The sequence below is a fragment of the Mustelus asterias genome, chromosome 15 (assembly GCF_964213995.1).
Source record: "Mustelus asterias chromosome 15, sMusAst1.hap1.1, whole genome shotgun sequence".
Taxonomy (NCBI): domain Eukaryota; kingdom Metazoa; phylum Chordata; class Chondrichthyes; order Carcharhiniformes; family Triakidae; genus Mustelus; species Mustelus asterias.
In genome coordinates, this window is record NC_135815.1 from 60,704,169 (window position 1) to 60,729,471 (window position 25,303).

At 40.3% G+C, this 25,303-nt stretch overlaps 1 protein-coding gene across 4 annotated transcripts in view; it reads left to right on the plus strand.

The window, feature by feature from the left end:
- The first annotated feature begins 837 nt into the window (after positions 1-837).
- Positions 838-25,303, plus strand: part of LOC144504532 (AT-rich interactive domain-containing protein 1B-like) — a 602,681-nt gene continuing 578,215 nt past the window's right edge. For all 4 annotated transcript variants that reach the window (XM_078229967.1, XM_078229969.1, XM_078229968.1 and 1 more), the window contains exon 1: positions 838-2,485. In XM_078229967.1, the coding sequence (XP_078086093.1) occupies positions 1,181-2,485 (1,305 nt within the window). In that variant the 5' untranslated portion in view covers positions 838-1,180. The remainder of the gene's footprint in view (positions 2,486-25,303) is intronic.

Below are 25,303 nucleotides of genomic sequence, written 5' to 3' on the forward strand. Positions count from 1 at the left end.
AAGTCTGGGATAAGTAGTTTTTGGATGAATATTTTTTGCTGGCAGAGTTTTGATTTGGATGCTGGCAGATGTGTATAAGTTAATAGCGTAAGGATCCAGTGATCCTGTGATTATGTCTAACTCTGAGGCTAGAGAGAAATAGATTGAACCCGGGGCAGGGAGAGAGGAAAGAACTGGAGTGGATAATTCTGGCACACGAAATGTAAAAGGAAACATAGGTCACACTTGGAATGGGAAATAACGAAATGAATTTATCCGAAATATATTTTGATAACAATATTTGCAACAAGTATCAAACATAGGTATACACCTGTTAGATTTTTAAAATGGTTTATGCAGGAAAACTTATTTAACTACTATTATCATTTAAAAAGACAATGATAATCATAAACTGGTCTTTTCTAAATTAAAAACCAAGTTTGAACTAGTTAATGACGAGCCTGATGTAGGATCAGTTCTATAATATTTAAACCTTCGGGGAAGATACATCCAATGCAGAACAATTACTTTTGCAAATCACAGTAAATAGTGCTAAATAAGGGACAACTCATAAAAGTGAACTAAATTTGGTCATTCAGACAATTGATATATACTGTCATAAAATTTGAAAATTAGTTTTAAAAAATAATTAGATATATAAACACACCCTGTACAAATTTTAAAATGGATTGTAAATATTAGAAAGGAAATGACAAATTGGAAGCCATTCTTTAAAAGTTGAAAATAAAATATTTTTAAAGGCCAATGTGTTTAAATTGTGCAGTCTATGTGTGAGGCTCCAGTCCATGTTTTTGAGCTGATGTGCAGTAATCAGAGGAATGGATAATAGTTGTTGGAGTCCTCATGCCATGCTGGGCCAGAGGCTCAGCTAGACATGTATTTACCCATATCCGGGTTAGAGAGGAAAGGAAAGTTTGATTTTTAAAACAGATCTGGAGAAAGTTTTCTACCTATTTAACAAGACGAAGAATAGAAAATAGATTTTAATATATTATAATAATCACTATGCCACAAAAGAGAGCGTGAGCTTTTTTCCTTTTGCTTTCAAACTGGAGGAGGACGAGTTTTTTTTTTCCTTTTTAATAATATTTAATGATCGGGTGTAAAAGGAAGAGAAGAAGCAGACGTGTCTGTGTCTCTCCCTGCTCCCCTCCTCGCTGTCTGACTGGTTTTCTGAGAGATGATCATGGCCGCTCAAGTAGCAGCAGCTCCGGCCAGCAGTAACAGCAGCGGCAGCAGCCCCGGCCTCAGCAACCGAGACGCTGACAGCATCAACAACGGCAAAGCGGCAGCTCCAGCTCCGGGAGGAGGGCTCAGCGGCAACGCCGGAGATCCCAGTGGCGGCGGCGGTGGCAGCTTGAACTTGAACAGCGTTGATCATCTTCACCATCCTCGACACCACCACCACCACCATCCCCACCAGCAGCAGCAGCACCACGGCGAGCTCACCATGGCCAACTCCTCGGTCCCCGGCCCGGCGAACAACAACGGCGGTGCTACTGGAGGCTCGGCCTCGGCCAACCCCAACCCCGAGCCAACGCACAAAGAAGCCGCCTCGGCCTCGCCTTCCTCGGCATCCACCTCCTCATCATCAGCGGCCAGCGAGGCGGGGATCATTCCCAACCACAAGCTGAAAGCCAGCGGCTCCGAGCTGCTGCTTCCCCATCACCAAGGAGAAGGAGGCGGCGGGGCAGACACTCAACATGGAGGCGGCAGTAAAGACAACATCTTGTTAACCGCCGACAGCCAGGGCAACAACAACAAGGCCGAGGAGCAGCTGCTGAAAATGGGTGACCAGAGATACGAGCACCCGGCAGCCGCGGGATCCAGTAACCAGACGGGCCCGGCGCCCGGCCTCCCCGATTATAATCATTATTACCGGGCGGCGGCAGGAACAGGCCCCGGTCCCGGACCTTACTTCGATCAACATGGCGGACAACAAAGCCCCGGGCTTGGGCTTCACCCTTCCACCAACCTGGAGCTGAGTGCCAGCCCGCTGCACAACTCTCACGACGGCTACTCCAACAACTATAACCATTACCCGGGCTACAGGGCGGCCTACAGCAGCCCCGGCTACGGCATGATGAACTCACCCAGGGCCAACAACAACATGGGATCCAGCACGGTCACCAACAGCGGCCACCAACACCACCATCACGGCAAGCAGCAGCCGCCTCTGGCCGGGGCCTTCCAGCGCTACTCCGGCCAGAACCAGCACTCGGGGGCCACGCCAACCCTCAACCAGCTCCTGACCTCCCCCAGCCCCATGAGGGGATACGGCTTTCCGGACTACAGCAACCCGGGCGCTTCGCAAGCTTCGCTCAAAGGAAGCGACATGGGCAGTCATTACGGAGTAGGGAGCAGCCAAGCCTGGGGTGGTGGTGGAGGAGGAGGAGGAGGTGGCGGCGGAACAGTGGCAGGACAAGCCCGCAGCCACCCGGCCATGAGCCCCGGCAGCTCGGCGCAGCCTCTGGGCAGAACACAGGTAAAGCGGCCTGTGTGTGTGTCAGTGTCTTTCTCAGCCTGCGGTGCGAGCAGAGCTGGTGTTGAGCGATGTGAAGACATTAGAGAGAAAGAAGTGCTGGTCAGGGGCATAGGCCGCGCTACCTTCCCTATCACTTCTTGCTGAAGAGGAGAGTTTTTAGCGACTTTTTTTGGGAGGGAATTTGCGAAGAGTTGGTGGTGCTTTTTGCCCCCAGCGAAGGGTGTCCGCTGGGCGGGTGTTTTGCACTGAACTGATTGGGTTACTTCTCTCTGAAATAAATCAGTTAAATTTTCTTTTATTCATTTAAACTGCTATCTAGTATGTTTTTTGTTGACCCCACCCAGTTCTGTGTTATTTTTGCCCTCCAGGCAGCTCAGGTTGATTTGTGTTTCGTGGTGTGTGAAAAGTGGCAGCTCGGTTCAGCTCACAGTCAGTCTCTCTTCACCTTCTTTTGCAAGGTTTGCAGTTTGAATTGTGGAGGTAAAAGGCCTGGAATCGAGTCTCCAGACAGCTGCCTCCGAGTTGACATCTAATCTGCTATCTGATTGGCTCTCCCACTCACCACTGGGCATTTATCAGTGCTGATGTAAACACAACTTGCTGAACATCACAATCACATTCCCTAAGAACCCACACTATTGACACAGCTCTTGAATCATTGAAAAATAGCCAAAAATCTCTCGCCCTCCAACTAACTAATGTATTTATACTACATTAATTGAAAAATGCACAACTCAAATTAGACCCACACCAGAAAAAATATTTAACACCAAGCTGTTGAAAAATATTTGTAATGTTCTGCGATAAACAGCTTGCATAAATTTAATAAAATCAGGCATTAATTTTGAACAGTAATTAGTGATTTTATGAAACAGCACTATATTGTCCCATATGTTTCGAAACCTGTTCCTCCTAACCAAGAAATAAGCTTATCAGACTAATAAGTAAACTAGAGCTGTTTAGTGCTTAATTTAAATATTCATAAAATTAAATCTGTAAGATTGATTGTCCTAGTTCATTCAAAAAACGTAATAATTATTGTCCAAGGAGTACTACATGAGCAGTTTTCCATTATAAAGGGTCAGACATGTTACTGCTTTTGATCTCACATCAGTTGTAGTAATGTGAAGTATTATTGCTTTAATTTTTGCTCTAAACTAAATTTCTTCTTTTGAAAAATCACTTCTGTCTGATTTCTTATGGCAAATACTGTGGTACAGCCATACAGACCAGGGAATGCGAGGTTCAATTCCATCTCCATTATGTGTTGGTAATTGCAAAAAGAGAGTTCCACAAATGGTTTCAGTCTCTGGTGAAAGAGCATGACAATTGTTGAGCACTTGTTTACCCTGTAGGACAGGATTGTACAGAAGTGTGATGGCTTCCTTACTAATTGATAAACTTCCCAACATACGTGGATTTTAGACACAAGATATGCCGTCTGTGGGAAGTATTGAATGTCTGTGGAACCATATTCTGCATGATTTGCTCTCTTCAGGAGAAAGGCAGACAACTAAAGAATTTTTTATTGAAGCTGAAATTGGTTCATCATAGAAAAGTGTTTTGGGATGTTTCATAATTCGGTAAGGCAGTTGATCATAGCTAGTAAGAAGCAATTTTTGTGTAAAATGTTTCAGATGCAGTGAATATGGCTCTATTTGAATATATTTTAAAACCATACAGTTATCAAATTGTATCTGTCTGAAAATTTTACTTAATTTTTAATTATCTCTGTTAGGATTTCACTAAAGTGTAATGAGAATTGTAACATTTTAATTATATAGTATCCATTTATATTACAAAAATACTGATTTTTGTCCTCCTGAACTGTTTGATGAGAACATTTACAACTATCAAACCCTTGTTTTTTTTTGTTCCTGTAACTAATACTGATGTTCGGAGAAAGTTAAAGTTTATTTATTAGTCACAAGTAAGACTTACATTAACGCTGCAATGAAGTTACTGTGATAATTAGTTAATTGGAAAAATCTTGGCACTATCTTGAGCATCTGGGCCAGATGATTAAATATGCCTTTATTCAGTTTGGAAATCATCATCTACAAATTGGGCTTTTTAAAAATAAAGTTCTCTAGGTTTAGCTGAAGGTAGTTCTACGACCTAAGCTGAGATTCAGAAATTTCTGATCAATTGCATATCATGTTACAAGTTTGCTGCTTTTAGTTTTTTCAGAGGCTACTGGTTATAACAACACGTTCCCTGGTCCGCAGGTTCCATTTAAGGCAAAAATAAATTTTCAGCTTCATTATCACAGACCTGGTTGAATTGTGAACATTTTAAACTATTGGAAGTCATTTTTGTATTTGAGGCATCTGAGTTAATCCTTGTATTCTGTTTACATTTTAAACTTGGGTTATAATATAGTATTGGTGCAGCTTATTATTTGTTTAAAAGCCTTCAAGTGCTAAGTCACATTGAGAGTACAAGGGTTGGAAAAGAAATCGGATATAATTGAGTAGAAATTGCAAAATGTTTCTTTTCTTGGAATATACCTGTTGGATATAATTGACACCCTCTTACTTGAAACAGCTGTGCATTGTGGCCAGTTTGAACAACGAACCAACATGCTTCAAAGCCTCTATGCGGGTTTCCTCATTCCTCTCTCTCTTTCTCGCATCCCACCTGTGCATAATAAATTTTCAAACGTACAGTTGGAAATTTTAGCTGTTATACTCTACAGCTGGCCACTAGGCGGTGTACGAAAAAGACAAGAACTGACTGACCTTTTAGGTTGTCCTACTGAGACTCTGCTTTTCTCCCTTTTCTGTACAACTGATAATGGAAATAGTGAGCATAAACCCCCCGCATATCTAAATTATGGTCTTGTATGTTGAATTTGTGTGTGACTTGTAACTATACAACTATGCATCGACACTGTTCTAATTTTTAGGGAATTATCAAGCTTTTCCCTATGTTTGTGGTCAAGTCTTGAAGTGTGCTATATTATAGCCATGAGCCTACACTCATGCCACTGGCCTTGTGCATTAGAATGCCAATAAGTTGCTTGGTTGTGCTGCATTTTTAGTGCTTTGCATTGAACTTTTGTACCCACTGACAGCTTCTATGAAATGTGTAGTATGGAAAATGTACAATTTATATTTCCTTAATGCAGACCACTTTATCTCTAAAGAGTAGCTGTTTTGTGCCATTGTGTACCTTTGCAGTCTCCCACATTGTTTTTGTGAGCTTGAGATGATGCTCATCCTCGGGCTTTGTATTAATGACTAGCTCACTATCTACACTCTCTCTTGCATGTAGGGCAGCATGTTGACACAGTGGTTAGCACTCACAACGCCAGGGACCTGGGTTTGATTCCCAGCTTGGGTCACTGCCTGTGTGGAGTCTGCACGTTCTCCCTGTGTCTGCATGGGTTTCCTCCGGATGCTCTGGTTTCCTCCCACACTCCGAAAGACGTGCTGGTTCGGTGCATTGGCCATGCTAAATTCTTCCTTAGTGTACCCAAACAGGCGCCAGCGTGTGGCGACTCGGGGGTTTTCACAGTAACTTACTTGCAGTGTTAACATAAGCCTACTTGTCACACAAATAAACTTGGTGTCCCTTTTTCACAGTCTACCCAAAATTCCTGAGCTTTTAATTTTACAAACACATTTGGTGCGGGACTGCTGTTTAGAGAGAATGCCCTTTTAATTTTTACCCCATGGGCACAGAGAAGTAGTTGGGCTTCATTTGGTAGGTGTCACAAGGCTAAACTTTGGAATTTATTTGGGAGTAATCTGAAGGCACAGCAGAGCAAATCATGGTTGCACAAATTGGGTTTTTCTTCGCAGCATTGATGCCCTATCTAAACCCATTCAGTATCAATAGCTGTCATTCAGGGTGAAGAATGAAGTAAATTGTTGTTGTCTGTTTGTAATGAAGTTCGATGCCAGAGTTAATGGGAATATGCAATGGGATATTTTCAGTTAAGTTGCTGAGATTGTATTGTGCCATTAGGGAGGGAAGGTTTGATAGGTTGGCTTGCTCGTGGGGGTAGTTTGTCTGTTCACTTCTTTTAAATAGTGATGTTAAATAAGACTAAAAACATGTTGTGCATCTATTTTCATTAGAGGGATAAAGGTGAAAAGTAATTTTAGATATAGATCATCATTATATTGTTCATGCTGTGCTGCTGATACTCCTGTGTGAAAAAAGTGATCTTCTGGAAGACTGAAAGAACCACAGTTGTGATGTCCCCTGCGGTTAATTAAACTGTTAATACTCTGTGTTCAGACTCTTGTATGAAAAATTTCACTTGAGAGTGTAAGTTATAGAGCCTTTGTTGCTTTCAGTGACAAAGGGAAGAAACAAAAAAAAATCAGATGTTCTTTAAAAACCGGACCATGAACTGATGAATCATAAAATTGGTTACATTTCATGAAAGAAATTGTTGCATCGTTGTGCAGTGACAATTGTTAATTTCCATGAAAAATTCTGAGGAGATAGTTGATTATGTCGGGGAAGTTTTCTCGCACGGTGATTTGATTTTTTTATATTAAATTTTAAATCTAAGTTTATTCAGCACCTACGTTTCCACCACCTTGTGATGTGGCTCTGGCAATCTCAAAAGTCGAACAGTTATGCCAAAAATTTTGATTGTTTCTGCTTTCTGGTACCTAACTTTTCTTAGACCACTGAAGGATAACTAATTGAAAGAAAGCATGGCTAAAAATAAGATTTAAAAACATTCAGGGAGAGGACCATATCCCACTTCATGTTGTTTGTACGTGATGTAAATTAATTTTGCTGATTGCTGTATTTTCTGCTAATACTTTTTCCTAAAGCCTTAAAAATGACTGGTTGGGCAGAGCAATGAGGCAGTTGTGGGAGAGCAGAAGTAACTGGGGGGCAACATGATTCATTTTTTTCTTTGTTTCTCTCTTCCCATCTTCCCTCTCATTTATAGGAGTCAGCTATGACCTTATGCTTGGGTTTCTTAGAATAATTTGTGTGCCTGATCAGGGACTGTCTTGGTTTGTTAAATTGTCGTGATATAATTTACAAATTTATGGTAAATTTCGATCAAATAGATGAGAATATTGAATCCACTTTGGTTCTCAGTTTACTGCTTTTTTTGTTGTTTTAAAACATGGGCATGCATCGTGTGGACCGTTCAATGTGATAATTAACTTCAGATAATTAACATGTTTTCAGGGTGTTGGATTATGATTAATACCCATAGAATAAAACTTTTAATGAGTTCTAGAAGAATACTATTGCTGTTGGATAACTTGATGTAATGACAATTTAAAGTGATAATTATACAAATTGTTTTTTGGATTAAAACATTTATATTAAATGTAGATCTAAAAATTAGGATGCTTTCTATTTTGTTCATGTTTTATCTGGCAGTTTCTGGCACCCAGGTTTTTTATATTTTTAAAGTTTGATATATTTTATTCCCCCTCACTCCATTCTCCTATTTTCATCTGAAGATACTGATTCTTGAGTTTAAGTTCCATGGGTGTCAACAACTCTCCTGTGTGTTCTTTATGTGACTGGATACCAATAGGTTATTCATTCATGAAGAGCATCATTTTCACCATATCCTATCCTTGTCCGGTGTCCAAATGTGTAAGTTTTTTTTAGTTGGAGTGAGTGATGTAGCATTGGATGAGTGTAAGATTGGGTTGTCACTAAGATTGAGACCATCTGTTCAGCTGCCTCTACCATTATCCTCCCTTCCTGTAGCCTGCTGGGCAAACTTCCTCTCAAATTATCCCCTGTCCTAACCCCAAACTCTCATCTTTCTCTCTCTCCCCTATAGTGGGCCTGGGAGAGAAATCATGGGCCTTGCAGTGAATGGAAAGTTTATTAGTAATTGAAGGCTGGCGGTGTGACCTATAGGACTGCAGCCGTGTGCGGAGGGAAGATGGAAGGTCCATCCCCTGCCTCCGGTCACCTTCTGACCCCTCCTCCCCTAGTTTAATTCCTCCCCCACCGTTATGTTGCTTACTTTAATTTGCCTTTTCTTTTAGCCTTCCCTCACTAATGTACTCAGCATTTAGATTCCAGCGGCCTTGCTGTGGTCTTTGGCACTATCCCCTCACCCCTCCACCCTCTGCTGAGTCAGTACTTCACAAGCTAACAATCTTCTCGCATCCCACTCTGGACTTGCACTGTTGAGTTGGATACAACGTCCCTTGTGCCTTTGCTGTCACTCTCGTTCAAATCCGCCATCACTTCTCCTCTGCTCAAAACAGAATTCTTGACTCGTGTCCTTGGAAACCCCAACCTTCCTTTCTTCTCCAAAAATCCACAGTCCTGCTGTTCCTCCCAAATCAATGCCCGTCATTCCATGCTTGAAACCCCCCCCCCCCGGCTCTATCCTTAGTCCCACCTATTTCTCATCTACATGATACACGCAGCAACATCATCCAAAAGCATTAGTTTTCATATGTATGTTGATGACACCCAGCTCTACTTATCAGCACCTCTCTTGGCTTCTCCAGTGCTGTTTATCTAATATCCAGTATTGGATGAGCAGCATGTTCCCTAAATAAATATTGGGAAACGCAAAGTAATTGTTTTTATTTCCTGCTGTGTTTCCCATTTCCAAACTACTGATTTCGCCCCTCTCCCAGGCAACCTACTGAGGCTAAACCAAATTTTGCACAACATTGGTGTCATACCTGACCTTGAGATGAGTTTTTGGTCTCCTCACCATCTCGTAGACTGCCTGTTCTCAAAAGTCTGCTGCTTCTGTCCTTGGTTGCACTGAGTTCTATTTACCCATCACTGCTTTGCTCATTGACCTATTTGGCCCAGTCTAGCAGTGCTTTGATTTTAAAATTCCCACCCTTCTCCCTATCTCTCTAATTTCACCTGGCCCGTAACCGTCCTCATCTAATTCTGGTCTCTTGAGTGTTCCCAGTTTTAATCACCATTGGCCATCCTGTCTTCAGCTGCCAGGGCAATAACTCTGGAATTTGCCCCGTAAACTTCTCTGATTCTCTATTTCCCTTTCTTTCTTTAAACTTACCCCATTAATCAAACTTTCGGCCATCTCCTGTAATATCTCCTTATGTGGCTAAATGCCACTTTTGTTTTCATAATGCTCTAAAGCATCCTGGGGCATTTAAGTACATCAGAGAGCCTGTATAAGTTATTGTCTCTCTGATGAAATAACCCATTAACTTTGCAAAATCATGGTCATTTGGGTCAGAAACCAGAGGACGCCCAAATGTCCATGGAAATGCACTGCACCAAGAGTCAATACATTAGGAAGAGGTACACAACTAGACAACAGGAGGGATAAAATATTCCTTGCCCATTTTCTCTCTGCACAAATATGCCTCTTGTTGGATGATCACAGAGCAATAATTTATTCAATTTGGAGAAATGTGTAGTCTGGGTCACACTAAGATCAATGTAGGTAAGATAGAGTGGGTTTTGTGCTTCTTTTGAATGTAACTGCCAATTTTAGATAAATGTAGAAGCTGTCAAGTTGGTGGAGAAGTACAGTCATTTAGTTTTATTCATGTTTTAAACCAGCAAAGGGACGTTAGGTTTTCAAATTAAAAGAGGTTGTGTAGCTGTAATTATTCTTAACTCTCACTGAATCTTGTTTCACAGTGGTAAGCTGTGGTGCCACTTGCTGTAATAGTGATGTTGTCAGTTTTGATGAATCTGGCTATGACATTTCTAATATGGGCTAAATCTATTGTTAATTAAGTATTGGTGATTTTCAATATATTGGTGATTCTAACTTGGATCCATTTGTCATAGATAAATTATAGTACACACAGAACACCAGTAGATATAAAAAAAAGTATACAGGAATGTTTTTCATTAAGTTATTAAATACTTTTTCTACAATGAAAAATCCAGTGTAATTGTTCAGCCTCCATCCATGTATCTAGTTCAGCTGCAGTAGTGGATGCACCAGTGAGATTATTGTAACCCTTGCAATATAGATTCTTGTTGTATAGAGAACATATAATTTTGGAGTAGGGGCAGGCTGCAGGGATTGTGTGAAATCCATCTGAGTTTTGCGTTCAAACCAATCACTGTTGGGGAGCTGGATGATCAGCACTTTGGTGCTGCCTACTGAGTCACAGGAATTGACTATTGACTTAATTTTAAACTTGCAAGTGAATTGAAGGGGTGTCATCATGGCACAAAGATACAGTTTAATAAATAACTTCATTGATCATATGTGTTTGTAATGACTAATTCATGAAGATGTTCTGGAGTATTGGAGAAAAAGTAGTGTCGCAAAATGAAAATGGGCAAATAGAGCAAGGAAATTGGCTCATCAAATTAGGTTATGATACCATATTTGTTAAATGTTTCCTTTCTTTTGTTATATTTAATATGACAAATATATTTTTCCAAGTGAAATGTAAATTTGAATTTACTTCCTGGTCCAGGGGTTGTGGAATTAGTGTAAAAATAAAAATTAACTTAGTGCTTGGCATTTGTATTAAGTTCTAATTTGATGCCTAGTTTTCTACTCATTGTGAATTTTCCAAATGTATCAATGTATAAATTAGGTCCTGAAATTAACTTTGATTCTTTTCTGTGAATTTTGATATTTCAGATGTGAATTCAAATAGCGCCTTAATTTTGTTAAAGTAATTGTCTAATTTCAGCGCTTTTTGCAAAAGGCAAATCCCCAAGGAAAGTGGGCAGCCATTTTAAATTGAAGGCCAATTAAACATTCTCTAAATACAGTTGACTCTTACTTCAGAGCTTAATTCAAATTGCTTGATAATTTAGATTTTTGTGCCCATTCCCATCGCATAATTTGAATTACGTGATTCAATTTATTTTGCCTAGTCAGGACAATGTAGATATGTATATTTGTATCTTAAATGAACATTTACTGTTTCAAAGTCCATAAAGCAGATTTTTAGAAATTATTTCTCATTCTCTTAAATATCCATTACCTTTTTTATGCCACTGTTTCAGTGGTGTTTTTGTCGCTCACCATCAAACGTCTAGAACTAATGTTCAACCTTTGTAGCAAATGATCATGCTCCTATTTAATGAGTTGTTTGGGATGTGGATAGAACAGAGGCTGAAAAAATGTAAGTAATGGCAGTGCTGTACTTTTGGTACTCCTTTGACTTCAATTCTGCATTTTTTTAAGGGACTTCACGCAAGTTGGTGTTCAGTCAGGTAACATTGTAAAATTCAATATACTTTCATTGTCACACACTGAAGATTTGGAAGAGGTTGGAGTTAAATGATAGGACTGAGTTTTATGCTCAAGTCAGAACAGTAATACACAAATGTACATGATTTGATTGTAAGGAGGACAGACAGGTGCTTCTTCAGGACGGTATGGAGTTCCCTCCCTGTAGATGGGTCAAGGGTGTCACTGAGCAGCAGCAGGGCAATCTGAGGGAGGAGAGTGATCAGCATGAGGTCATGATCAGTATCGGCACCAATGACATAGGCAGAAAGAGGGATGAGGTACTGCAGGCAGAGTTTGGAGAGCTAGGAGAGTGTTTAAAAAGTAAGACCTCAAATGTAATAATCTTTGGATCATGACTTGTGCCATGTGAGAGTGAGTACAGAAATAGGAAGACAGACCGATTGAATGCATGACTGGAAAAGTGGTGCAGGAGGGAGGCTTTAGATTTCAAAGACATTGGGACCGCATCTGGGGCAAGGTAGAGCCTATTACAAACTAAATGATTTGCACCTCAGCAAATATCCTTGTCACGATTTTGCTACTGCTGTTAGGAGAGTCTAAGCTAGCTTAGCAGGGGCATGGGAAACTGACAATAGATTCAGGAGGGAGATAGAAAAGTTGGAAATGGAAGGCAGAAAGTTATTAAGCATTTTTGGAAGGCAGAGGAAACAGACTCAAATGGACAACGAGTACGTTTTGGCAGTGCTAAATGATACTTCAATGCAAGAATTCTGTCAGACAGCCTAATTATGGAAAAGAGCAACAACGAGGAATAAAAGTTCTTGATGGGGGAAAAATGAATTTTACTAAGTCAGATGTGATTCAGCTAAAGTACTCTGGAAATAGCTACATAAACTGGAAGGTAAATCAGTGGGAGGCATTCAAGAACGAGTTAATGAAAGTATGGAGCAAGGAAACAGGTGAGACTAACAAATCTTTGATGTGAATGAACTTCAAGGAAAGGATAGGGAAAAAAGGGTTGGCTTAATACTACAGAAAACCTGGGCGGGTATAAAATGTGTGGGGTTGAAATTCAAAAGGAAATTAGGAAAGCAAAGAGTATTGCAGAAAATATTGGCAAGTAAAATCAAGGAAAATCCAGTTTTTAAAAAAAGTATACGAAGAGCAAGAGGATAACTAAAATGAGAGTAAGAGTGATTAGGGGACCATAAGGGTAACCTGCAGTTGGGCCCTGTGACTTGCCCCAGCCTTGCTCCCCTCAAGTGAAGCTCATTCCAGGACTTCCCATTATTACCCCCTTGACTGCTCCTGTTTCTTTTGCAAAATCAATTAGTGTACTGTAACAGAATGAAGGTGTCTGGAACTAAAACTGCCGGCAAATGAAATAATTCCATAACCAAAATGGTTGCCCTGCTTCTTGCAATTTTGGGTATTTAAAATTCGCTGACCCATTCAGGTGAATTAAAATGTTGGAAATAAAAGTTCAAGGACAACAAGCTCCAGAAGCCATTTGACAAAAATTCCTTGATTAAAAATACAGGTTAGACACGTTAGCAAAAACATAGTAATTATTTAATTCAAGTGAAACATCTGGAGAAGTGACTACTGGTAGAAAGTAGTTTTCAGCATATGTCCATTTAACACAAACATCCATCCAAATTCACTTTTGTTAACATAATTCATGTTAATTCATGGAGGATATTGGTAAGGCTCTTAATGAAAACAGCCTGTCTGCTTTAAAAAAAAAGAGGGTTGATACTAACATTGCAATCGGGGAGGAGGAGTGTGAAAAATTAGATGAAATTATCGCAGAAAATATTGAGGAGTTGAACTTCCTTGAAAGGTGCTAAATCCCCAGGCCTGAATGAAATGTATCTTTGAGAGAATTCTAGAAAAGAAATAGCTATGGCTGTAACCATCACTTTCCAACCCTCTATGGTGACAAAGTGTGGGGCCAGAGAATTAGAGGACTAATGTTATAAAGGGAGAATGGGACAGACTCAGTCATTACAGGCTAGTCAGCCTAACCTTGGTCCTGGGAAAATTATTGAAAAAAATTCTGAGGGACAGGATAAACTTTCACGTGCAAACTTTCACTTACAAATACACTGATTAGTCAGACAGCCATGGGGAATTGCTATAATTGTGTTTTGAAACTTGCTGTGTGGATTTTATAACGTACTTCGAACATGATCCGATATCCCATCGTATTGCATATTGGAACTGGAGCTACACCAAATTTGGTAACATCAAATTTTCAGAACCCGGTGTAGCAATGTGCTTTTTACACTAGAAGTGCAATATGGATTCTGGATTGTGTACTCCAAGAATTTGTTAGGTGTGATGTTTGCTGTATGATTTATTCTACAGGAATATGCTTGCATTCTAAAATTAAAGAAAAACAAACTCTTGCAGACTACACCTGGGTCAAATTGTAAAATCTACTTTTGGCGTGATTGGGATAAAACTGGCACTATTCAGCTTTCTGGAAGGCAGAATAACTAAGATAGGACTATTTAAACGCTGCATGCATGGATTTGGTTGAGCCTTAGACAGAATTAGGTAGCATATTAATGAAACTAACAATGTGAGGCCTCTGGTGAATGATGCTCTGATTTATATTTTTTCAGCAAAATAAACCTTCTAAACTGACACTATTATCTGCAGGAGTTTAATGTCTTGTTAAAATCATGCAATCTTTGTGGAAGCAAAAACATTAGATAATCATCTAAGAACTGTTACTGGTAAATATAACTTCTATTTTAAATTTTAAATCACCATATACGTTAATATTTGAAACAATTGTAGTTTTCATTGCAATGACAAGCTTATGAGGTGGACATTTTATTTCTGAAATGGCAAAATATAATCAAAAGTAAAAATGTACAAATTGTCCAAAAATGCTTTTTAGTGACAGCGTGTAACATGAATTATGTTAACAAAAGTGAATTTGGATGGATGTTTGTGTTAAATGAACATATGCTGAAAACTACTTTCTACCAGTAGTCACTTCTCCAGATGTTTCACTTGAATTAAATAATTACTATGTTTTTGCTAACGTGTCTAACCTGTATTTTTAATCAAGGAATTTTTGTCAAATGGCTTCTGGAGCTTGTTGTCCTTGAACTTTTATTTCCAACATTTTAATGAAATGATGCACAGTGGAAAAAGCTAATTATCAACAGTTGTATTTTATTATAACTGTCACCAATCTGTTCATGTGAATTAAAAGGAAAAAGCACAGTTAAGTTCCAGGTGAAATCTGGTTTGTGAAAGTATCACAGAATGAATCACATGGTCAGCTGTGTTGCTTTTTTTTTGCTGCCAGAAGCTATCTATTGCTATTCAACAATCTCTTTTATTGGGCACTAATCCAAGATGTTTAAGACCACCCCTTATGTGGGCTGTTCCAAATTTAACCTCTTTGACTAAAGTGCCATGACCTTCACATATGTAGATTAGCCATGTGCTCTTTGAATTGAAACTTGCCTCAGGAAGAAAAGGCTTTTTACTTGTGAGAATTGACAGGCATTCATCTCTGACCTGGGGAGAAAGTGAGGAAAAGGAGATTAGGACTGACTGGAAAATATGGAAATGGAATTGAGTGAGCAAAGATTCAGTGCCACTGCTTTTATATTAACCCTCATTGTTCCTCAGTCTAATCGAGGAAATACATTTTTTATTGTCGTTTTATATACATCTTGGGGAGGTGAATGCGGGCCGGGTGGGTGGATTAAGGATTTTTGTTGCACTGGTTTTTTTCATAAAAGCATCAAATTTCAACCACCCTCTGAAAGCATTAACATCTTCCCAGCCACGGATCCATGAACTCTGTCTGGTAACCTGCTCCAGTACTCACCATTGTGCTTTAATTAACCTAGTTAATCTATTAACCCCTAGGTAGGGGCACCACGATTTCTTCCTTTTGTTAATATTAGGTAAGTAGTTCAAAGTCCAGGTCGTACTGCTAAGCAAAGTACTTATTTAAATTGAGGAATCTAATGAGTGAGGAAATTTTAAGGGTTGACTTCTTTCTAAAATTTGGTCTAGTTTTGCATTTGGCAGTAGCTAAATTTAACATTAATTTGTAGTTTCTCTCAGTCAGTGGTAACATAAAACAAATAAAATATTTTACATGCACATTTTTAAAAGAAAGAAGGCTGTGTTGGGAATTGGGTCATTAACAGACAAAGATAATGCCACAGGTAATGTTAGAAAGATGGCAGAAATATTAAATTTTGCTTTGATATTTATCAGGGAGATAGAACAGGAAGCCATGATATTGAACGATGAGATGAGTTTATGAGATAAATACTTCGCAATTTAAAAAAAGGATATATTTAATAAGCAAAACAGACTCGAAGAGGATAAAGACCTTGGTCTGAATGGATTACATCCACATATTTTAAAAGTAACTAGGCAAGAGGTGCCAGAGGCATTACTGCTTGCAATTTGTTCAGAGAAGGTGTAATGTAATTCCTATATTTAAGGAGACAGAACATATCTAGTGAATTGCAAACCACTCGGCTTAACGTCAGTGGTCGGAAAACTAATGGAATCCTTACTAAAGGAGAGAATAGAACATCTAGAGAGAGAAATAGCCTAGATTTCAAAACAAAAAATCTTTCTTCAACTTTATTGATTTTATTTTTTGAAGAGATAACAAAAATGATAAATCAGTATCTATAATTATCTGGATTTTCAGGAGGCCTTTGATAAGGTGCCCCATACTAGACTAATGAATAGAGTTAGGGGCAAGCGGCAGAATAGATTGTTAGCTGGCTTCAAGACAGAAAGCAGAGAGTGGGAGAAAAGGCTAGTTATTAAGAGAGAAAAATTGAGAAGTGGTATACCACGAGGATCAGTGCTAGGACATCTGTTGTTCACAATTTCCATGAATAATTTGGTCTTTAGAATCAAAAACATAATTTCTAAATTTATGGATGATTTTTTTTAGAGGGGGTGGGGAGATGGGGAGGGTAGTCAACACTGAGGAGAACTGCAACAAATTGCAGGCGAATAATAAACTTGCAGAATGGTCAAATAATTGACAAATGAAGTTAAACACATTTGGGTAGGAAGCAGAGGGAGATTACTTACTTGGAAGGTGCAAGTCTGAGTAGAGTAGAGGAACAAAAGAATTTCTGCACAAATGTATCAATCAAGTGTTGTGCACAGTTTAGTGAGTACATTAAAACACTCAGCTTTGTTTCTACAGAGATAGAATTGAAAACTACAGAAGTTATGCTAAACCTGTATTGAACTTTGTTTAAACCACTTTTGTGTGCTGTTTTGGTTGCCATATAAAAATGATATAGAGACACTAGAAAGTGTGCAGAGAAGATTTACAAGGACGATACCAGAAAAGCATGGATATACAAATTAGGAAATGATTGACAGACTGGGTCTCTTTTCTCCTACAAAAAGGCTAAGGAGTGATCTTTAAAATTATGAAAGATTTTGATAAGAGTCGATACTGAGGGAACGAAAGGGGAAAGAGCCGAACTAGAGACCATCAATATGAGATTGATACCTTGAAATCCAATAGGAAATTCTGAAGAAACCATATCACCCAAAGAGTGGTGGGAATGTGGAACTCGCTACCACTGGGAGTGGTTGAAGTGAATAGTATAGATGCACTTCAGGGGAAACTGGACGAGCATATGAAGAAATTGGACAGTTATATTCGTAGATTTGGATGGGAGGTGGCTGAAGTGGGATACAAATGTTGGTGTAAGCTGTTTGGGCTGAATGGCTGTTTCGATGTTGCATATCATGTATAACTAACTTTGCACAGACAACGGACTAAACGTGGGACATTCTGATCTGTTGGTTTTTTGTGAAGCAGGTGGGGTGGGGGGCGGGGAGACGGTGAGGGATGAAAGTTATCTTGAGAACCTCAGTTGAACAGTGAAAATTCACTGGATATGTTAAAGTTGTCATGCAAGCTGCGCTCTTGGACAGTGGGGACAAATGTCTTGATATCCCTTCTTCATATCTCCTTTTCATGATTGGGCAATGCTACTATAAATTTATTAAATGGTTTATCAAGGTTCTCTGTTTTTGATTCATGTCTGTTATCTTTTTTGACTGTAATTTTGAGGTTATGCAACCATGAATCCTGAAATCTGGAATGCAATTTTAGTGGCCTTACTGACTTCAAAATATGATATTTCACTCATGGGACAGTTGTTTTGGAAAGGGCTATCATGAAGAATCACAAAAATGCTCGCTGCTTCTTAAAATTGCTGCTATAGTTTTCATAAGATTAACACTTTTGTAAAACATGGTCATTTGTTTTCTCTGTGGTTAAATGTCCCAAACACACTGGTCGAGACTAGGCGGCACGGTAGCACAGTGGTTAGCACTGCTGCTTCACAGCTCCAGGGTCGCGGGTTCGATTCCTGGCTCGGGTCACTGTCTGTGTGGAGTTTGCACATTCTCCTCGTGTCTGCGTGGGTTTCCTACGGGTGCTCTGGTTTCCTCCCACAGTCCAAAGATGTGCGGGTTAGGTTGATTGGCCAGGTTAAAAATTGCCCCTTAGAGTCCTGGGATGTGTAGGTTAGAGGGATTAGCGGGTAAATATGTGGGGGTAGGGCCTGGGTGGGATTGTGGTCGGTGCAGACTTGATGGGCCGAATGGCCTCCTTCTGCACTGTAGGGTTTCTATGATTCTATGATTCTAATATGGTTTTTTGGCAGAACAAAGGTCCCAAGTTCAATCCTGTTTCTGTGTGAAACTGTAAAGTGATAATGCTGTAATAGATAAAGGCACAATACTGCGGATGCTGGAATCTGAAACAAAACAGAAAATGCTGAAAAGTCTCAGCAGGTCTGACAGTATCTGTGGAGTCCAATCCTGACTGGAAACTCTCTCCACAGATGCTGTCAGACCTGTTGTTTTTTTTGTGTGATCATAGAAACCCTACAGTACAGAAGGAGGCCATTCAGCCCATCGAGTCTGCACCGACAATAATCCTACCCCAGGCCCTATCCCCACAACCCCACTCGTTTACCCCGCTAATCTCTCTAACCGACACATCCTGTGATGCTGTAATAGACTTTGATGTGGAGGAAAATCAGCTTGATTCCTGCTCTTGGTTCCTACAATTTTTGCTGCTGGAATGTGTGGTTGTGTGGACATCAAGTGAGAATAGGATTAGGTTCAGCTGTAGTATCCACTTACCAAATAATTAGCCAATAGGCTTGTGCCAGCTGGGCAAGATGCCAGAATGTACCAGAGCAAGAGTGAGGGCTTTGAAAGTGAGTATTATGTTAGTCTTACAATTAAGAGCATTGGTGGAATGACTGGATGATGAGGAACTGAGCAACACAACGGTAAGGTTCCTGCTTCAGTCCCTAGTTTATACTGAACGACCTGATCTTTGCTGGGTTAGCCGTAGACCAAAAAACACTTGCTGCTTTCAGGAGAGAGAAAAAAAGTGGATGACCAAACTCCAAATTGTAGAATTACTTAACTGTTGACAGAACTTTTAAAACTTGAGATTTTGCATGCTATCGATTCGTATAGTCAGCAAGCCTCATTTAACATTTAATTGTACACTTGGTTCACTCATTAAAAATAGACCAGTCTGTGCTGCAGGCAAGCGTAATACTAGATGCACTGACTACCAACTGCTTTCAGAAAATGTTTGACCCAATAACTGCACATTTAAGCACTTGTTTTTCTGCTGCCCTGAAGAAAACTCTCCCATGCGTTGAAGGAATGGCGCCAAACATGCAGATTCCCCATTCATGAATTTTGTGGTAATTGAGGGATATCAGTTGTGAAGGAAAGAATACTTTGACTTTGGGCATTGGTTGTAAGCATTGAACAGTCTTGGGTCAGGTTTGATATTATGTAGTGTGAAGCTCCCTCTATTCTGCTTCAGCTTTAGAAGAATGCTGTCTATTGCATCAGAAAATGATACAGAAGAAGGAACTATTTGGTCCACTCTACTTGTGCTGCCTGTTTGGTGGGACTGTCCAGTTAGTTCCGTGCCCCTTTTTCTGCAAAGTCCCGTAGGTTTTTTCTCTTCAAGGATTGATGGAATTCTCTCTTGAAAATTAATGGTGAATCTACTTTCACAATTTTTCAGGCAGTGCATTCCAGATAACAGCAACTCCATGTATTACAAAAAAAATCTCATGTTGCCTCTTTTGTCAATCACTTTAAATTTATATCCCCTATTTACTGACTCGGCATCGGAAATAATTTCTCCGATTTACCTATCAAAGCTCTTCATGATTTTGAATACCTCCAGCAATTTTCCTTTTAACTTTCTTTGAAAGATGGAGCTCCTTCAGTTTCTTCATATAAAGTTCTGCATCCCTGGAACCATTCTTGAACGTTCTTGATCTGTACTCTTTCTAATTCAAATATCACTAGCAAACAATGAAAAAATGAATTCGCAAAAATGGTTTTTGTGAACTAAGACATCCTATGGCATGCTATCGAACTAACTTCAACCTGTAAATTATGTAATCTTAAATCAAGTCAAACTTGTGGGTGTCAGTGAGAAATAAGGGGAAATAAAATCAGATAGGGTTCTGTTTCAAATCACTAGTCAGTGATCCCTGCTACAAAGTGCATGTGGCAGTGGTTCCCTAACTTTGGGTTGTGAACCCAAGGTGGGGAGGGGGGCGGGCGGGTGGTCACAGAAACAGCAAAAGGGTCACGAGAAATTTCTGGAGATTACTGCTTTTTTCCTGGTTACGTCTGCAGTGAAATGAAGAAAAGTATTATAACGAGTGTTACGGATAGGAGGGGATTTAATTTAATCAGACCTGATTTCTCCTCTCGCCACCCGTCGGTAAATATGTTTTTGATTTCCCCTTTTTATATTTTTCACAATCCTTCAGTTTTGGAGTGATACAATCCTCTATAAACCCCACAACAAACTCGTGAAAGTAAAATCAGAGGGTTAGTTTATTTTACACACATTGTGGGATCCGAGGATTAGCTTATTTTATACATTCACTTGGAAGAGAGTTTGCAATGTCCACCCCTTTTTGCACTCGTACAACAAGAGGGATAAGGGAAGAAAGGGGTACAGAGTAAAAACTGCAGACAAAATCAGAATTAATGTTTCATATGCGTCAAGAATCAAAAATCCAACAGTGTATTCCTTCAGAGAAGTTAACAGGCTGATGCAGGGTAATCCACCTTTCCAGTATCGCTGATTTCCACGATAGGAGAAGCACATAGAAATGAATTGGTCTTGTAGTAGCAACTGGTACAGAAGTTCAGACATTCTAGTAGAAACAGTGTAGATGAGAGACAGGCAATTTAAACTTATATCAGCCATGATTGAATGGCAGAGTAGACTCGATGGGCCAGATGGCCTAATTCTGCTCTTATGGTCTAAACTTAGACAGAGCTCTGGTTTGGCTGCTGTTTTGTTGATGGAAGACGGCAGACTGTTTCCTTTAGCTTTGCAAGGCAGTGTTACAGGTTCTAGCAGCTGGGAGGGTAGTGTGGGGGTCGGGGTCATGTGCCATAACTCCCACTACTTCCCCTTCCTCTGACAAAGGGTCATCCAGACTCGAAACATTGGCTCTATTCTCTCTCCACAGATGCTGTCAGACCTGCTGAAAATTTTCTGTTTGTAATATACGTATATATATTTTTTTCTTTCAAGTCTTCTTGGCACGACACAAGTGAATGTGTTGCCATTCATGCAGGAGGCATTCAATTTGTCATGGACTGTTCAAAAATTTAGTGAGAGTGTGTTTTTGAAAAAAAAAGATAAATCCCCGAAGTTGGATGTGACAGGCACACTACTTTGCTCCAAAATGATTAAAATCTCTTCTGCATGCCCTCCAACACCTTGACATTGCTTCTAAATCCTGCTGCCCAGAATTGAACACTACTTTAGTTTATGTCGAACCAACGTGTTTTATATTTAAGGGAGGTGGTAGCACAGTGGACTTGTCACTGGACTAGTAAACAGGAGATCCAGAGTAATGCTCTGGGGACCCGGGTTCAAAACCCACCTCAGCAGATGGTGAAATTTGAATTCAATTTAAAAAAAGCTATATTTAACAGTCTGCTGATGACCATTGTCATAAAAACCAATCTGGTTCATGAATGTCTTTTTAAGGAAGGAAATCTGCCGTCCTTACCTGGTCTGGCCAACATGTGACTCCAGGTCCACAGCAATGTGGTTGACTCTTAAATGCCCTAAATTCAAGGGCAGTTAGGGATGGGCAATAAATGTCAGTGACACCCAGGAATGAATAAAAGAATATATAGCTTTAGCAGAACTTCTTTGCTTTTGTACTTTATTGCTCTGTTAAAGCCAAGAACCCAGATGCTTTTTAAACAGCCTTCTCAACTTTTCCTGCCACATTCAAAGATTTGTGTACATTCGCCTCCAGGGTACTAGTTCATACTGCCTCTTTGTTCTTTCTTCCAAAATGTCACTTCACTCCATTTGATTTCACCTCCTATGTGTCTACCTTTGCTTACGTTAACTGTTGCTATCCTCATTGTTTACTACATTTGCATTTCATGTCATCAGCTCGCTTTGAAATTGTGTGCTAATATGCTATTTTCCATTCCAACTATCCAATGGCCATTCAAAGCAAAACTACCAATAGGAGCAGTTTGTACTGTGGGCCCAAGACCACTAGAAAATATGTTAATTTTAATAGGACTCTTGATGCCAATAGACAGAAGAATTAGTTTGTTATCCTGGGCTTGATTTAAATCTGGATCCTAGGGATAAAAGGGAAATGTGCTAACCCACAGCATTTCTTTATGTGCAGCTGCGCTTCATTGAGAATGCAGGATAATGATTGAGGGGTACAAGATTATTACAGGTTTAAGCTGTTCCCATTTGCTGATGGTACAAGGATTAAGGAATGCAGATGTAAGATTTTGGGGAAAAGATGCAGGGGGGATGTGAGGAAGAACTTTTTTACGCCATGCGTGGTAATGCCTTGGAAGCAGCTGCCAATGAAGATGGTGGAAGTGAAGACAATCAGTGATTTCAAAAAGAAATTGGATGGACACTTGGGTCAAGTAGCAGAATGAGACTGATTGGATTGCTCTGAGAGCTAGCATAGACTCGATGGGCTGAATGATCATCACCTATGCCTTTATGACTTTTTGCAAAGTGCACTGCGCACACGTTTTAATTTTCTCATTGGTTCCAGCTGCTAATGTTCTCTGGAGTAGTTATCGCATGTGCCATTAACCCCCTGGTATTTCCCCAAGTGACCGGTTTTTCTGAACTTAGCTAAAGCATATTAGGTTATTTGCTTGTCCTCAATCCATTGTCTTTGGTGCCTTATACAAATTTCATTCCTTAACTAGTGATTCCATCCCTTTCCCTGGCAACTCTGAGGCTGACCTTGCAACCTTGGTGTCAGGTTTGTTCTCGAGCTACTGACTACATATTTGCATCACCACTAAGACTGACCTTTCACCTCAATAACATCGCCCGACTGTCCCTCCTTCCACTCACCTGATGCTGAAACCCCCTGAAATGATCCATACATTTGTTACCTCCAGACATTACTGGTCGTCCTCCCAAATTCTACCCACTGTAAACTTAAGGTCATCCAAAACTCTGCTGCTTTGTCCATTCTTACACCAAGTCCTGTTCACCTATCAGCCCCCTGCTCTGATCTATGTCTCGGCTTTAAATTCTCCTGATCCTTGTTTCACATTCCTTCATGACCTTGCCCCCTCTCTTTCTCTATCACCCCCAGCCCTACTACTTTCTCAGAGACCTGAATCCGCTAACCGTAGATTGGCCCACAACTGGTGGCTGTGCCTTTAAACTGTGATGCTATATACGCACACACACACACACACCCCCAAACTCTTCACTGTCCTGCTTTAAGACATTCCTTTAAACTTTGATCAAATTTATGGACATCAGACCTGTTATCTCCTCGTGGTTTGGTAAACTTTTCTTTGTCAAGCTTGTATAAAGCCTTGGGATACTTTATTACATTAAAGATATTATATAAAAACAAGTTATTGTTAGGCATTTATCCAAGCCAATAATGTCAGCTTTTCCCAAACCATTTCCCTGTGCGACCCCAATTTAACATTTGAAAATTAATGTGATGCCAAACCCCAACAAAAGTACAAAGCAATAAAACATTCAGTATAATATATATTCATTAACATTTGCATATTATAGAACAGCATATACGCGGGAATTCAATGAACCCGCCGGCCATGGGAACCGGAGTGGGCGAGAGGCAGACAGTGGGAAGGTTCTTAGACCTCAGGTGGGATTTTTTTGGTTTGACTTATTATTGTCACGTATTGGTATTCGGTGAAAAGTATTGTTTCTTGCAGACAAAACATACCATTCATAGAGTAGGAAAGGAGAGAGTGCAGAATGTAGTGTTACAGTCATAGCTAGGGTGTAGAGAAAGATCAACTTAGTGCGAGGTAGGTCCGTTCAAAAGTCTGATGGCAGCAGGGAAGAAGCTGTTCTTGAGTCGGTTGGTACGTGACCTCAGGCTTTGTATCTTTTTCCCAACGGAAGAAGGTGGAAGAGAGTAAGTTTGGAGTGCGTAGGGTCCTTGATTATGCTGGCTGTTTTTTCCGAGGCAGCGGGAAATCTAGACAGAGATGGGAGGGAGGATGGTTTGCTTGATGGATTGTGCTACATTCATGACCTTTTGTAGTTTCTTGCAGTCCTGAGCAGAGCTGGACCATACCATGCTGTGATACAATCAGAAAGAATGCTTTCAATGGTGCATCTGAAAAGTTGGTGAGAGTCGTAGTCAACATGCCAAATTTCCTTAGTCTTCTGAGAAAGTAGAGGCGTTGGTGGGCTTTCTTTACTAGTGTCGGCATGGGGGGGGGACCAGGACAGGTTGTTGGTGATCTGAACACCTAAGTTCTCGACCATTTCTACTTCATCCCCATTGATGTAGACAGGGGCATGTTCTCCACTATGCTTCATGAAGTTGATGACAATCTGATGACCGGTCTCCGGTCGAACGAGGTTGTAAAATCCTGCCCATAATGTCTGATGTGCTTTGAAAGTACATGGTAAAAATATTTTTATGTACTTGCCAGTCCATTACTTTGTCTGGGCTGCTCCAGCTCGCAAGCCTCGGTTAAATGACAGCATAAGCGCAGGTTGAATGTCATAAGACGGCTGATTTTGGAGCCTAAGTCATTCTGTAGCACTATGACGGGGTTAGGCCCAGGCAGGTCACAACTCGGCTGTGGTGGCTTCGCTGCCAAGTTCACGGTTGGGGCCAGGCTTCAAGACTCTGATGAAGTGACTATGGGCAGGAGCCCATTGGCCAGAGAGAGAGTAAGGACAGTGTTGGGTCTTGGTGCCTGTGCAGGCCATAGTCTCTGAGGGCTGTGGGCCTCACATCTATGCTGTTCAGTCACTTTTTGGAACTAAGTACTGTGTCTTGGATTCATCTTTTTATCTTTTTGAAAAGATAGTCTCACTTTGAATTTTTGCACAGTCCATGACAAATTGAACACCTGCATGAATGGCAACACATTCACTCGTGAAAGCAATTTTCTTCATTTGACTGCAGATGTAACAAGGTCAAAAACTGCAATCTGCAGAAATTTCTCGTGACCCTATTCTGTTTCTGTGACCCCCCCCCTCCCCGACTTGGGGTTTATGACCCATAGTTTGGGAACTGCTGCCACTTGCAGTTTGTAGCAGGGATCGCTGACTAGTGATTTGAAACAGGGCCTTA